Here is a 15555-nt window from a genome sequence, read left to right as displayed (position 1 = left end):
CTGCATTTCCCATCATCCATTGCACTGACGACACACACAGCTAATTCCACTAATCACGCTCACACCTGAAAATGATCACACACTATCTCACACTCTTTATAAGCCTTGGACTTTCTCTCCCTGACGGCCGAGTATTGTTCTGCGTATAGCACTCCCCTAGTGTTAGCTGCCTTACCGAGCCATTCTGTGTTTTTCTGTTTAGTTCCGGTATTGTTCTGCATTTATAACTCCTAGTTTTAGCTGCGATACGGAACCCTCTTTGTTGTTTTAGTCTTGCCTTGCCTTGTGTGTTTTCTAGTGTTTCGATTCTTGCCCGTGTTTCCTGGATTAACCCCTTGCCTTGCCGTTCGGACTCTGTTTGCACCTCTCTTGGACCACTTCTCGTTTACACAATGATTGCAAAATTGGTCTCATTTTTAAAAAGGTTTCTATTTAATGAAAAAAAATTGCCTTATTAAATGAACTATTATTTATACGTTTTTTTTTTTCCTTCTAGGGCCTGAAATTTGGAATTTAGGTCAATATTGATAATTAAACAATATTTAGCTGTTTAGGTCCGTCATGGATAAATAAATGACAATAAAACTGCCAGTAGGTGGCAGCAAGTCCCTGTTTTAATAAATGACGTACTGAATCATTCATATTAAACGATTCGTTCAAAAACTGATTTCATTCACGGAATGAAACACCGTGTTGCTCTGCACTGTTGTATAAAACTAATAGCACATTTGTACTTGCGGCCTCGCGCACATGCGCTGATATGCATAAAAGTACATTGCTTGTGCAATGAATATAAAAATGTAAAATTTTGTTTCATTGCTGGAATTATAAGGGCGTTCTAACTATTCTAATGGGCTTCATCGTGCAGTGAATGCTTTTGGACTCTCGAGATGTTTTTTTTTTTCTTCAAAGTTGGATAATGTCAGCTCTCCTATCGTCTCTCAGTCCCTCAGTCACACATACAGTACATTATGTCAGGAGAATGTCTTTAAATTCTAATCAAGGAAAAATCATACCTTCTGTTGTCTTCTTTTTAAAGAACTTCAAAAGTTGCGCTTGAACCATTTTGCGTGAAAAATTACGAAATTGCTTCCACTTGTGAGCAGCTTGCTACAGTACCGAGTTCTGACTGGCAATCGCCGTTATTTAGTTCTTAAATGATCATAAGTAGAGAATTTTTCATGTGCATGATAAGTTTTACGTAATGCACAAAATTAATAATCCAAAGGGGATGGTAAGGGGGGATGGTAATTTTGCAGAGGGGATGCTTTTTGTCATTTTTTTTCTTCCAGGGGGATGCCCTCCCCCCGCATCCCCCCTCAATTCGATCCCTGGTTATATCCATATTGTTTATATTGTATATATTCATTTACCAGAGTCATGTTGTGTGATTATAACACTGGTTATGATGTTAAGGAAATCTCAGGGGTAACATGGAGGTTTTTACATTTGTTTTCAATTATAATTAAGTATGGGTTTGTGTTACAAGTCTACAAGTACAGTACATTTGCTTAATTATTGGAACATGTTTAAAGAGGCAGCCACCTACAACAACCACACAGACCTGCATGAGTAAACTGAAACTGTGACTGCTTACATCAAAAAGTGCACTGATGATGTGACAGTCACCAAGACCATCACCACACGTGCCAACCAGAAGCCATGGATGACAGCAGAGGTTCTTGGGCTGCTAAAGACCAGAGATGAAGCATTCAGATCAGGAGATAAAGCAGCCCTCAAAACAGCAAGAGCCAATCTGTCCTGTGGCATTAAAAATGCAAAACAGTCATATGCTCAAAAAATCAACAGTCACTTCACAGACAGCAGAGACACACGGAGCCTGTGGCAAGCCATTCAGACCATCACTGACTACAAGCCCCCGCCACAGGCCTGTGATGGTGACACATCCCACCCCGATGCACTCAACCACTCTTATTCTAACAATCTGTCCCTCAATGTGGAGAAGACAAAGGAGGTTGTGATGGACTTCAGGAGAAACTCCGTTGACCACCCCCCACTGATCATCGACAGCTCGACTGTGGAGAGAGTCAGCAGCACTAAATTCCTGGGGGTGCACATCACAGAGGATCTCACCTGGACCACCAACACCATGTCACTCTCCAAAAAGGCACAACAGCGCCTACACTTTCTCCGCCGGCTGAAAAGAGTAAGTCTCCCTCCACCCATCCTCACCACATTCTACAGAGGCACCATTGAGAGTGTGCTGACCAGCTGCATCACTGTCTGGTACGGGAACTGCAGTGCTGCTGACCGCAAGACCCTCCAGCGGACCGTGAACACAGCTGCAAAGATCATCGATGCCCCTCTCCCCTCCATCCTGGACATTTTCCTTACACGATGCTCCAGCAAAACCAACAGCATCCTGAAGGACTCCACCCATCCCTCCCACAGTCTCTTCCAGCTCCTACCATCAGGAAGACGGTACCGGAGCATCAGAGCCCGCTCCGCCAGACTGCTCAACAGCTTTTTCCCCCAGGCTGTGAGAGCCCTGAACTCAAATCACCCCGCCCCCCTCTGAAACCCCATGCAAACCCCTACCTCTTGAATCAGTATGTGTACAATCAGGCACAATCATTTCAATCAGACATCCCATTGTTTACGCTGTTTACTCTGATCATTTCATATGCTGCTCAGCTTTCTGTTTGCCAACAGTCTGATTTGCACTGTCACATACTCTTGCCAATGATGCTTTTTTTGTCACCCTGAAAGTGCTGAAAAATTAAAGTGTAGACACAAAAATGGAAAGGTACAGTTGTAGCTCTAAAATAGGATTTTGAAATACAAAAAATATTTATTTTTATTTTCATGCACTATTGATTACCATGGCTGACCAGAAAAATTAATTTTTTTTTTGTCTTTTATCATAATGCTAGCCATGCTGTTTTATAATAACATTAAGACAACCATGTTTTTTATTACAGTGATTTAACTATGTTCAAGGGAGTTTAAAGCGCAACACTATGCCATAAGTGTGGTAAAATCACAGTAAAGCACAGCGTCCCATAGATTATTCCTTTAAAAACATGATCCAAGCAGCTTAAAACGGTTAATGGTCCAGAAGGACATAGGGTTACATTTTTTCTCTCTGATAACTGTTAACTACTGACAAATGGCAGTGCCGTCTTGTTGTGCTCTGTGCCAGCTTGAATGCTTGAGCACTCCCAAGAGACAGCTTTATACTGCAAGGTTAGTATAACAGTTCATGCTTGTAGCTTACCCCTTTTTACTTTTGACACTTTTTCAGACTTGTGAACAGATTTTTATCAGTTGGTTTAAAGAAAAATAAAAACATTAGTTTCGGACTTAACAGACTGACTGGTAGAAGTTCACGATTTCTGGCTCAAATATGAAAAGCGTGTGAAATACATTTGTTCACTGTGTCACAATAGTCCCAGTGCAAACTCCCAAAAACGGACAGATGCCTAGCCATCTGAAAGTTTCAAAAATGAAACCCTCAAGTCATTCTCGCCCCATTTGGAGTGTGTTTAGTAAGACGAATGGAAACATTACCCATATGTCATTGTATTAGAACAGAAGTCAGCGTTGGAGCAAGATGTTGAAAGTGTTAAAAACAACAATATATTTTTCCAAAAGTCACTGTGATGCTGTACAGGTATGTGCGTATAAGGATCACATTTAGTCCATATTTTAGAGAAAATGTGCATTGGTGGAGAGGAGAAATGCTGATAACCCTGGCAGGCTCTGTTTCTGCCACAGCAACACTGGCATTTTGGCCATTTGGTGACACTGCATTGCAGACCAGGAGCCAGGCGCGGATGTGCCAACACAATCATGACAAGATGCTTGCTTCATGGTCCTTTAACTCTTTCTTTCCCTCTGTCTCCTTCCATTTTCATAAGTGCCTATAATGCTTTTCTTGTTTTATCTCTTTTAAACTAACCCTGTAGGTTCCAAGAGGGGGGTTTCTCATCAGTGCCTTAAAAGAACAGTTTTGTTTCTCCAAAGAACCATTTAGTAGATTTGAAACATTTAAAGAACCTTTTTCCACTATAAGGAATGTTTTGTGGAATGGAAAGATTCCATGAATGTTAAAGGTTCTCATGAAACCACATATGCCAATAAAGAACTTTTATTTTTAAGAATGTAGAAATGTCAGATTGTCCTTCTTAGACAGTAATAGATGGAGACTTTTGCCTAAAAATATGCTTGTAATTCCATTTATTTCTACTTTCTAATAAATTTAGAGAAAACAAATGCTCATATTTGCCAAGAGTTCTCAGTTTTGCTTCTTTTAAGAATCAACTTTGTCTCTAAAGTTGCAGGGTAAATAAAATAAGAGGTTGATGAGAAATATTTGACTTCACATTGAAATCTCTGACTTTTCTGAGCACGCTTTGAGACACTGCTCTTTCTCTCAATAGAAAAAGCGATAAGGAGACCGAAGACACAAAAGGGCTCATTTGCATTTCTTTGAAACGGCTTGCTGTCTAGGAGAAACAGTTCAGATAATTATAATAAATAATTTTAATAATAATATTTTGTTATATTTATATAGCGCTTTTCTGGGTACTCAAAGCGCTTTACATAGAAGGGGGGGAATCTCCTCAACCACCACCGAAGATACCGAAGAGATCATATTTGTGATTATTCTTTCCGGCAGGAACGTCTGCAAACAAAAGTTAAATATTTCAAAATGATAAACTCCAATATTTCTCATCAAATTCTTCCAAGACCAAATGAGCTGAGCTATGCTGTTTGCATTAATTTTATAGATAAATTGTCTCCATCTGTAAAGAAACATCTGCATATTTAAATGAAATATAACTGAAAAGTCTTCAAAATAGCTCACGACTTTTCTCTGCAGTATCTCTAGAACCCTCCTGTCTGTCTATTTGAAATGCATTTATGCAGACAGGTTCACTTAGGTTGCATAGAAAGTACTCAGTCATGGTGATTCTGTTCGGTTGAAGAGGGTCATTGTCTGAGGCCAGACCTAGTCTCATTTACTGCAGATTTCACCCAGACACACACATGCACACAGCATTTCACAAATTCTTTGTTACACATTCTTATCTCTTTTTCCCTCTCGCTCGCACTCGCTCTGCTCGACTGTGATGTCTCAAGCAGCTTCGGTCTGCCGGCAGTGCTCGCTCATCTGGAGGTCAGACACGCAGTGGGGGGGAGAGATCGGTCAGATAGAACAACACACGCTGGCTGAGATCGGTCAACCCGAGCAGTAAGCCATGAAACGGTGCCGCAGGCTTTGAAGATCACACTGAAGAGCAGATCTAAGCACACAGAGAGCAGACGAGCTGTGGCGATATAAGAATGTGCAAATTCCCAAAATGTGGAGGAACTTCACAATCCACAATGTCACTGACTCTGGGTGCTTTGCAGAATGAACTAGAGGACTAAACTCACCATTGCTTTCCTAAGGTGTTGTGAGTGTTCTGAGCGTTTTAGAGTGCTGTTGTTTCATTGTTTGGGTGTTATTAGTGATTTGACTTGCTATTCTAGTGTCTGTTAATGTTTAGTAGTGTTTCCAAACTGAGGTCTGAGAGCAGTGTAATCGTTTTCTGAAACTCATTTTGGTAATTAAAATAAATCTGGAATAAAATATGAATATTAGTTGAAGATGAAAATGAAATGAAAATGAAAAATGTTGCCTTGGCAACTAACTAAATTTACTAAAATTCCTAAAACCCAAACTGAAATATAACAAACAAAATGTAAATTATCAAAATTTAAAATTAAAGCTGAATAGAAAAAACTAACTAATAAATATATAAAAGATAATAACAAAATAAATAAAAAAATCGAAATTAAATACTATAATAGTATATAAATAATATTACAATAACTATCAGTTTGGGGAATTATTTATTAAATAATTATGTATTATTATTTATTTACAAAATACATTTTTAGTTATGAAAAAAGTGTTAATGCGTTTTATTTATTAATGCAGTATAAAATATTTTAATTTAATTTTACATGTTCATTTTCATTGCTATTTACATTATACAGTCAAACCAAAATTTATTCAGACACCTTCAACATTTCTCACATCATCACAGTTTATTTGCTATAGTTTAGAAAATAGTAATAAAATATGACAAGAACTCAGAGTTAAACTGTGTCAGAACAAATAAATCTTGATAATGCCATGCTTCTGTTAGACTGTCTCACAAATGAATTAAATTAGGTCAACCAATTACCAAGCAATGCTTAATTTTGTTCAGACTGTGGTGTAAAAAGGGCGCATTAGCAATTAAAGAAGAAACACTTAAGCAAGAAAGGTCAGGTCAAAGTGTCTGAATAATTTTTGGTCCCAGTTTTTTTTTTTTATCACTTTTAATGGTAGTCCATTGTATGAAGAATTTTTGGGTATAATATGTCACAGTTTACTTTATATTGCAATCCACTTGTAAAAAAAAATATTATAAAAATTATTTTCTGTATAAAGCTGCTTTAGAGCAATACATTTGTTCCATATAAATACATTTTAAATGCTCTTTATAATACTTTGTACAAAAAAGTACTCAATAAATGTTTTTCAATATATTTTTCAGCTAATACCTTAATAATAAACTAAAATATTGTCTGTTGTTGTTTTAAAAGCATTGCAGGAAGAGAAATGCCAGAACCTTGCTCAGATGGAGGTTATTTGATTGGACTCCCAGCATTGCCTGCTCTCAGTCTGTTTCTCCTATAAGCGCTTTGTGAAAACTTGTGTACTGGGCTCTTCTTCCCAGCAGACTTCAGATGTAAATTGATGGGTTTCTGTAGAGAACACATGCAGTTGTCGTTCATGCCGCACTTGGTAAATAACATGCGTTCTTAGAAAAGAAACGCGGACTGCAGTGTATTCTATTGTGGTTGCCTGATCATTTGTCTACTTGTGCCCTCCAATGTCCGCCGCTATCAAAGTGCTGAAAGAGACAATAGACAACATTGGATCTCGCAGCAGACAGAGATACGTGTTGCCAGGTAACCACACCTGACATTGAGCTGAAGGTACGCTGCCATAAAACCGCCTTTTATTAGCTCTACCCAGGAGACTGTTCTTTATCGTAAAAGTGCGGTCACCTTTTTTAGCAAAATTTTGTGGGCGAAAGAAGTCAGTAGTGTAGCATTACATGAATCACCTCTCACAAAGAAGTGGCTTTTAAACCAGGCAACTTTCTGCTGGTCGACACGGTGAATTTGCGTGACCAACTTGAACACAAGCAACTTTTTTGCGCTGATTCCTGTTGACAAGATTAGATTTCGCCCCCAGAATTTCACAGAACAATGGTAAATGTGATTACACCTGAGTATCATAACCATATGTGCTTTGTACTTTGGTGTGAGCATTTTATATAAATTCTGACCATGTCATTCCAAGCCTGTTCTTTCCTCCGTGGAATACAAAAAGAGATATTTAGCAGAATGTTGAGGCTGCTCTTCATTAATGCAAGACTTCATCTATGGCTCGTAACAGGTTGGTCACATGACATGCAATAACTAATGACATTTATGCTGCCTTCACGTGTTATTGAACATTTCCTACTTTCCACTTCTGAAATCATAATTAAGAGTTTGTCAATCAGGTGCTTTGTTAATGAATCATGGAAGATGCTTACTTGCTCTACTATGTACTTTCATCGTTTTAAATAGGCAGCTTCCTGACAATTTTGGAATTTCAGTCACATACATGCTGTATATTAAACATACAATATGCATCAGTTAATTATTTATATATGTAAATGTGCAAGACGTTCACAACAAGACAAGGCAATGTTGCTGATGTTTATGGCCCACCCAACTCAGGAACAGGGGTATCAAGAGTTTTCTAGTAGTAAATACAACTTTAGAGGCCCTTTAAATCCAAATTCACCAGGTTTGATTGTGCATGATTGTGCTTGAGAATCAAATATAGACAAAATGACAAATATGACTTCAGAATATAATACACTACTTTTATGATCTTTTTATGGTGCTTTGTCCTGTTTCACAGAAGTTCTTTCATCGTGTGAGTCTTAGCTTGAGTAGGCTGGAGCATGTTTGGTTAACTTATGGAAAATAAGCAATGTTTCATCTTAAGAGTTTGATTGATCATTGTTGTTATTTGTGGTACTGTAGTGTTGAATTATGGGATGTGCATTGGGAGTATAGAACCACATGGTGGCAGCGCTAATCCACAGTGCTTTTCTGCCACATTTCTGCTTTACGCTTTTAGCTTTTCAGGAACTTTACTGGCCTGGCCTGAATTCAGTTAACCTACTCCCTTAAATTGAACAGAAACCACTTAGACTTCATTTAGACCTTATTGCAGGAAATACTGTACAACTTGCAGTAATTTAAATAAGTTGATGTCTTTTATGTTAAAGTGGAAAGGGCATTTTTAATTTCCCTTAAATTGAATTTCTTTACTGTACTTGTCAGTGATTTATTCTGTTATTATTGAGCGTGTGTGTCTGAACATCTCAGCGTTCAGGCGCCATGCTGTTTGGCTTCTTAAAGGACACTGCTGTATTACTTTTTCTTGTAGATGCTTTTGACTTTTTTGACCTGCTTTTAATTGTGCGTGTATGTGACGGGCTGTTACAGACTAATTAATCTCCTGCTGCCCTTGCCATATCAGCTGTTCACAAATTAACCAGAGTAAATAGTCCTGTTTCTACCACAGAGGACAATCGTGTCCCCACAGAGGACAATCGAGAGAGAGAATAAGAGAGAGGGAGTATGAGTAGGTCAAAATGGTGAGGATGTTTATGAAGTTTTAATTGATTAAATCTGGAGACAAGTATGTTCATGTAAAGTGAAGTGAAGTGAAGTGACATACTGCCAAGTATGGTGACCCATACTCAGAATTCGTGCTCTGCATTTAACCCATCCAACGTGCACACACACAGCAGTGAACACACACACACCGTGAACACACACCCGGAGCAGTGGGCAGCATTTATGCTGCGGCGCCCGGGGAGCAGTTGGGGGTTCGGTGCCTTGCTCAAGGGCACCTCAGTCGTGGTATTGAGGGTGGAGAGAGCGCTGGACATTCACTCCCCCCATCTACAATCCCTGCCGGCCCGAGACTCGAACCCACAACCTTTGGATTACGAGTCCGAGTCCTTGTGTCACTTTTGTTTGTTTTTGACTTATTTTAAGGCTCTGACTTGAGGCTAGCTCATCTGGAACAGGGAATTGGGTAGTGCTATGTATTTTACAAGTTTTGGAGAAATGTATGTAACATTACATCACTTGTTCACCAATGGATCCTCTGCAGTGAATGGGTGCCGTCAGAATGAGAGTCCAAACAGCTGATAAAATCATCACAGTAATCCACAAGTATTCCACACAACTCCAGTCCATCAATTAATGTCAATGTTAATGTTAAGCGAAAAGATGAGTGTTTATAAGTAAAAAAGCCATCATTAGAATATTTTTAACTGTCTATAATATCCCCAGTGTAAAAGCCATCTTGTCTGAATCAGGAGAGAAATATGAACAGATGGAGCAATCAAAACCGTTCTAAACAATTATGTTGATGGTTTTTGATGTGAGAGTACAACAGGGAAGGAACTTTTTCACTGGAGGAAGCATTATGTATTTTGCCCAGAAATGACTGTTTAAAGTTTAAATGCTTTAATGATGCATTTGTTAACTTGCACCCATTCACTGCTGGTTAAATAAAAAATAATGATTGTTTAACAACTAACTGAGAGAAAGAGTCTTAAGTCGCTGGGGTATATTTGTAGCAGTAGCCAAAATACATTGTATGGGTCACTATGCCAAAAATCATTAGGATATTAAGTAAAGTTCATGTTCCATGAAGATATTTTGTAAATTTCTTACCGTAAATATATAAAAACTTAATTTTTGATCAGTAATATGCTTTGCTAAGAACTTCATTTGGACAACTTTAAAGGCAATTTTTTTCAATATTAGATTTTTTTGCACCCTCAGATTCCAGATTTTCAAATAGTAGTATCTCGGCCAAATATTGTCCGATCCTAACAAACCATACATCAATGGAAAGCTTATTTATTCAGCTTTAAGATGATGTATACATCTCAATTTTGAAAAATTGACACTTAAGACTGGTTTTGTGGTCCAGGGTCACATATATGTTTGTCTTTAAGAGATCTGCCTGAGGAAATAGTACCGCTGGTTCTCAATTAAGTTTTAACTGAAAATATTCTAGTACGTTTATTATGAGTTTATTGAATGTAATATATCATGCTGTTAAATTCATCAGTTGTACAGCACCAGTGGGAGTATTTTATTATGTTAGAGCTTTATATTCCGTGTTGAGCAGCATGCAGAATATATTAATATTTCCTTTTGTACAAACTGTTCAATATGACCACAAAAAAATCACAATCAATCACTTGAAGTGTATTTTATACATACAGTAACTTCAATACACCTCTTGTTTTGCATGTCTGAATTAGACACATTGAAGTCATTTTTATTTGTGTGTGTGTGTGTGTGTGTGTGTGTGTGAACAAAAATGTCAGTGTGTAACCATCCTGAGCTTCTAATGGAGGATTTTTTTAATTACACGTGCTCATACTCTGATTGTTAAAAGTAAATAATTACCAAAAAATTTAAATTAAGAAATAAATTTTTTTATTTTTGTTGTTTTTGTTTTTTGTTTTTTTTTACTCATGGTTAGATAGTTTAAGTTGTAAAGATTTGTATGACTTCTCATAAGGTTGGGTTACATTTTAAACTAGTCTTTTCATCTTTTCATTTTCATTTGGACATCCATGTTAGTTGCTGACCCGTGTGCGTGTGTCTCAAAGTAAAGAAGTCATTTGAAAGACAAGCACCTGCTCATAGTTGTGGATCCTCCGCCTCAGGTAGTGAAAGGGAGGGAAGAACGGAGGGATGGGAGGCAGAGAAGGAGGGACACAATCTCACACACTGAGACAGAGGCACAAAACCAGTACCCTCTGTCATAGAGAGACAGAGACAGAGGAGAAGAAACTGTTAGAGTGGGAGATTAAGAGTGAAAGCAGAAGTATGTCTCACAGAAAGAGGAGCTTCACTTTTGGAGCATATGGGGGGTAAGACACACTACTGAGGATTTGTGAATTGTTATACTTGCACATTTTGCCATTTGACTCTGTTATGCTTGCTTGGTTAAAACGGTTCAGTTGAACTGCTGATGGTTTGATGGTAAGATGATGTCAGAATTTGCTCAGATGTGTTTTTCTGACTAAAAGGGCCAATGGAAACATGAGTCATGTAGTAATTTGTGACACTGTGACAGTTTGAAATACTTTTGTGTTAAAGTGAAAGATTATTGAACTACATCAACCATAATGACATTGTGTATTGTGATGAATCTGTTGCTCTTTGGCTTTTTACCCACATCGTCAGGTCTAACAGGTTTGTAATTTGGATTGCATAAACGTTCTGAAACTGGTTCTGTTTGATCCAGCGTGTTTACTGACACATGCTCATCCAAACACACACTGATCCCTCATGTGGTGGTTTATAGGCCTTGTTTGTACATTCAGCGGCTGGGCTTCGATATTTACTGCTGAACTCATGTGGTATTTACAGAGCAGTTGTATAGACTGAGTGGTTTATTTATGTCAAATACCGTTTGATTTGATTTTTTTAATAAAAAAATAAATACAAAATTGCATATGACTGAAAATTGTGCATGGGACAAATATTTAAATGCTTTTTTCACCAATGGTATTATAAAATTTTATCAAATGTCATATAAGTTTGTAACTAGTTGTTACATTTTCTGAAGAAAATATCAGGGGTTTATATCTGTATAAATCCGGTTTAATGATATTTCACCCAAAAATGTTTTTTTTTTTTTTTTATTTACCCTCAGGCCAACCAAGATGTAATTGTTTTTTTTTTTTTTTAATCAGAACAGATTTGGAGTAATAATCACTTGCTTTATAAGATGGATTTGTTTCTTGCAAACACACAGCTTTTCGGTTCACTGTGTATTATTTGATTGACTGGAGTCGTGTAGATTACTTGTGGATTAATGTGATGTTTTATCAGCTGTTAGAGTCTCATTCTGACAGCACAAATTCACTGCAGAGGATCCATTGATGAGCAAGTAATAATAATGCTACATTTCCGATGAGGAAACAAACTTGTACAGCTTGGATCTATTCCAGAAATTAGAAAAAAAAAAAATATTACAAAAGTGCATCCTTCTGACTTGCACTTCTGCAGTAGGTCATACAAGCATAGAAATGTAATACCCGTTGATTAAATAACATGCATGTAGTAATGTAATTAAAATTACAATTTAATCAGTTGACAGCCCTGCTTCATTATTCAAACTGAATCTGAAAGACTGTAAGCTCCAGCAGCTAATAAATGATCAAAGTCACTGTTAGTCCTTTCTGTCAAGGCTATGGAAGTATTTGTTACTCTATGCTCTACCTGAAGTGTTAACTTATTTTGTTGACACAACAGTCACACTTTTCCCTTGCACTCAGCAGAAGGTTGGAGGACACACTCGTGCTATGATTGACAGTGGAGGTCTGACATTTACAGCAAAGGCAGTAGATGGTGATTTCCAGATGCATCTGGCCTTAAAACAGTAACTTTTGGTCTAAATTTTTTTGATGAAGGATTTGATCAGGGTTATAGATTCTTGTTCAACACTTTCTCACAAAATATACACGTAACACTTGGCTCAGGTCACTCATATTGTATGATGCATGCTTTTTTAATCAAATAGATGGGTTTGTTTGTAGAACCATCTTGTGACAAGATACGAGATGACACCAGTTGCGTTAGGCTGGAAAATGGGGTTTCATTTTCATGCGAAACTGCCATTGTGTTTAGCGTTGTCTATTTTGATATTGAGTCTTATGAAAGGTCTTATTCAGAACACATCTGAGGACTGAGCTGTTTTTAAATCAAGCAGCGTCACAGCATATTCTTAGAACAAAGCTGCAGCTGCTCTTCAGAAAAACGTTAGAGAAGCTGCTTCTCTCATTAGCGTCTCAAAACCACAAATGCCCTCCGTACAATTCTACAGCTTTTGTTGAGCAGAACTGTTGAGATTTGCTGAGTCATTATCACATCTAGTGCATTGAATTTATTAGCTTTTAGCATTTAGCAGGCTCTGTGTGGAGATTGATTGCCAGAATCAATTACCGCTCTTTTTGTGTAATGGCTATGGCTTTCGGTTGTATGTGCAAATATTCAAAAATCTATGTTTTTATAAAAATACCATGTTTCTTTTCTCCACAGAGTGGACAAAACCTTCTCCAGGTCAAGACATATTTGGTAAGTCCTTCACTTTCTTGAAAGTAGTTAGCATTAAAAGTATATAATATAATTTAATGTTAGCAAACAAATTTTTAATAATTCAATTTATGGATTAATTACACTAACGTTTCCTAAAAAAAAAAACATTTGAAAACTGAAAATATTATCTTGGTACAGACACAAAGGGGAATTTAAGTCAAAATTTAAGTAAGATTTTCCAACTTTTCCAAGTAGGAAGTAGGGAATGCATGCATTCCAAATTGAATGTAATGCAGCACATTTTTATTAATGGTCAAATAAAAGTCTTATTTTTTGTTGTTGTTTTCTCTAAACATCCTTGTGCAAATTATGATAAATGTACTTCAGAAGCAAAATTGAATATTAAAGATGCTTATTTTCAGAGAATATTTATTGAATTTTTTTCTATTTAATTGGCATATATGTAAATGTATCTTGTTTTAAGGATTTTTAATATCCTTTTAATAATAGTTTTTTCCCAGTGTAGTGTACCCCCCACCCCCTCCCTTTGCACACATGTTTGGACACAAGGCACAAAGTTTGTCATCACATTCCATAACTGTAAAGGTCACTTCAACTACTGTATGATTTGTGTGAGCAGTTGAAAAGGGCAGGTTGGATCCAGTAACCTCACAAATACAAGCAAACTCTCCGATATCTTTTGCATCAGCCACCCCCACACTATACTGCTGGTGGAAAGTTTCACGCCTGCTTGACTGACAGCATTATTACTACAGAGGGAGCTGGTTATGTGTAAAGCGGGTTCATAATGGCTGTGAACAGGATGTGTCTGGAGAGATGAGGGAACGTGAAGGGAGAGGGCGAATGGCGGAATGTAATTATGGCGGGACCTGGATTTCACTCCACGCGTATCATCCCAGATGAGCGCTGTAGTGCATGCTAATGCGAAGAGAGACCCAAGAGAAACAGCACACGTGAAAACTAGCTATCTTTATGCTATTCTTTTCCCCCTTGATTTCTTACAGTTGTTTTCTCTGTTTTTCTCCTTAACTCAGACAGTAAGTGTTTCAACAGCTCGCTTTAGTTGAATAAAACATGAAGCAAACGCATTAAGTACCCTCGTCCTGAGGTTTGTTGTCAGATAAACATCCGAATTTTGTTGTAGATGTATTGGAAGAAACAAAAGACATTCTTTGAATATGAAAACACTGAATATGTATCTATTTGCACTGTAAGTTGTTTTTTTCATAGTATTAACAATCCCCTGCCCTTAAGTATTAAACTTTGGTGTGTCACACATCCTGTTACATAATCTACGTAAATTATACCTCACATTAAAGGGCTAGTTCACACAAAAATTAAAATTCTGTCATCATTTACTGACCCTCCAATTTTTCTAAACCTGTATAAATTTCTCTGTTTTTGAACGCAAAAGAGGATATTTTGAAGAATGTTGGTAACCAAACAGTTCACGGTAGCCATTGACTTCTAATATTATGCAAAAAAAAGTCAATGACTACCGTCAACTTTCTGGTTACCAACATTGTTCTTTTTTGTATAGGTCTTTTGTCTCCGCACTGCCTGCTGGAGTTGGACATGAGCTGAGTCCCAAACTCTCTCGCTCGCTCGGAACCATTGGTCGATAGCTGGAACGTCGGAGGGCTCTTCTGTCCAGGGAAACAGAGGGGGTTGGTAGCAGAGTATGCACTGGAAAGGGGTGAGGCCGGTGGTGGTTAGCTTGAGGGAATTTTGTGCATACTCGGCCCACGGGAGGAAACGGTTCCAGCTGTGCTGGTTGTCATGAAAGTTGGCCCGGAGATATCGCCCATTTTCCTGAATCTTCCGCTCAGTCTGGCCGTTAGTCTGGGGGTGATACCCTGAGGAGAGACTGACGGTGACATCGAGGAGTTTGAAGAATGCCTTCCAGACACGGGAGACAAACTGTGGCCCATGGTCGGAGACGACATCTTCCAGGATGCCGAAGGTGCGGAAGAGATTATGGAAGAGGGCCTTTGCTGTTTCGAGGGCTGTGGGTAAACCCCGGAGGGGAATTAACTGGCAGACTTTGGAGAAACTGTCAACTGCAATGAGTATGCAGGTATAACCTTCTTACTTGGGGAGATCTGTGACGAAGTCGACTCCGACGTGTGACCAGGGGGAGACGTGGAATGGGTAATGGGACAAATTTTCTGGCAGGTAAGTGATGTGGAGTCTTGGAGATGGCGCAGATTGAGCATCCACGAACGTACTGGGAGACATCCCGGGCCATACTGGGCCACCAGTACCGGGCTTGGAGGAGCGAGAGAGTACGCTGGCTGCCTGGGTGCCCAGAGCCTGGGGAAGCAT

At 38.3% G+C, this 15555-nt stretch overlaps 1 protein-coding gene across 3 annotated transcripts in view; it reads left to right on the top strand.

The window, feature by feature from the left end:
- Nucleotides 1-15555, top strand: part of LOC306879316 (rap1 GTPase-activating protein 1-like) — a 73520-nt gene that overhangs the window by 22252 nt on the left and 35713 nt on the right. Inside the window, exons 1-2 of one of the 3 annotated variants that reach the window (XM_079432144.1) lie at nucleotides 10894-11036; nucleotides 13213-13248. In XM_079432144.1, the coding sequence (XP_079288270.1) occupies nucleotides 10993-11036; nucleotides 13213-13248 (80 nt within the window). In that variant the 5' untranslated portion in view covers nucleotides 10894-10992. Of the gene's footprint in view, nucleotides 1-10893; nucleotides 11037-13212; nucleotides 13249-15555 lie in introns of those variants that run through there. The other 2 variants (XM_079432147.1, XM_079432146.1) reach the window with 2 other exon arrangements.

Source organism: Barbus barbus (assembly GCF_936440315.1).
Source record: "Barbus barbus genome assembly, chromosome: 13".
NCBI lineage: Eukaryota > Metazoa > Chordata > Actinopteri > Cypriniformes > Cyprinidae > Barbus > Barbus barbus.
The sequence above is the reverse complement of the archived record's forward strand: the minus strand, read 5'-3'. Positions and strand labels throughout refer to the sequence as shown.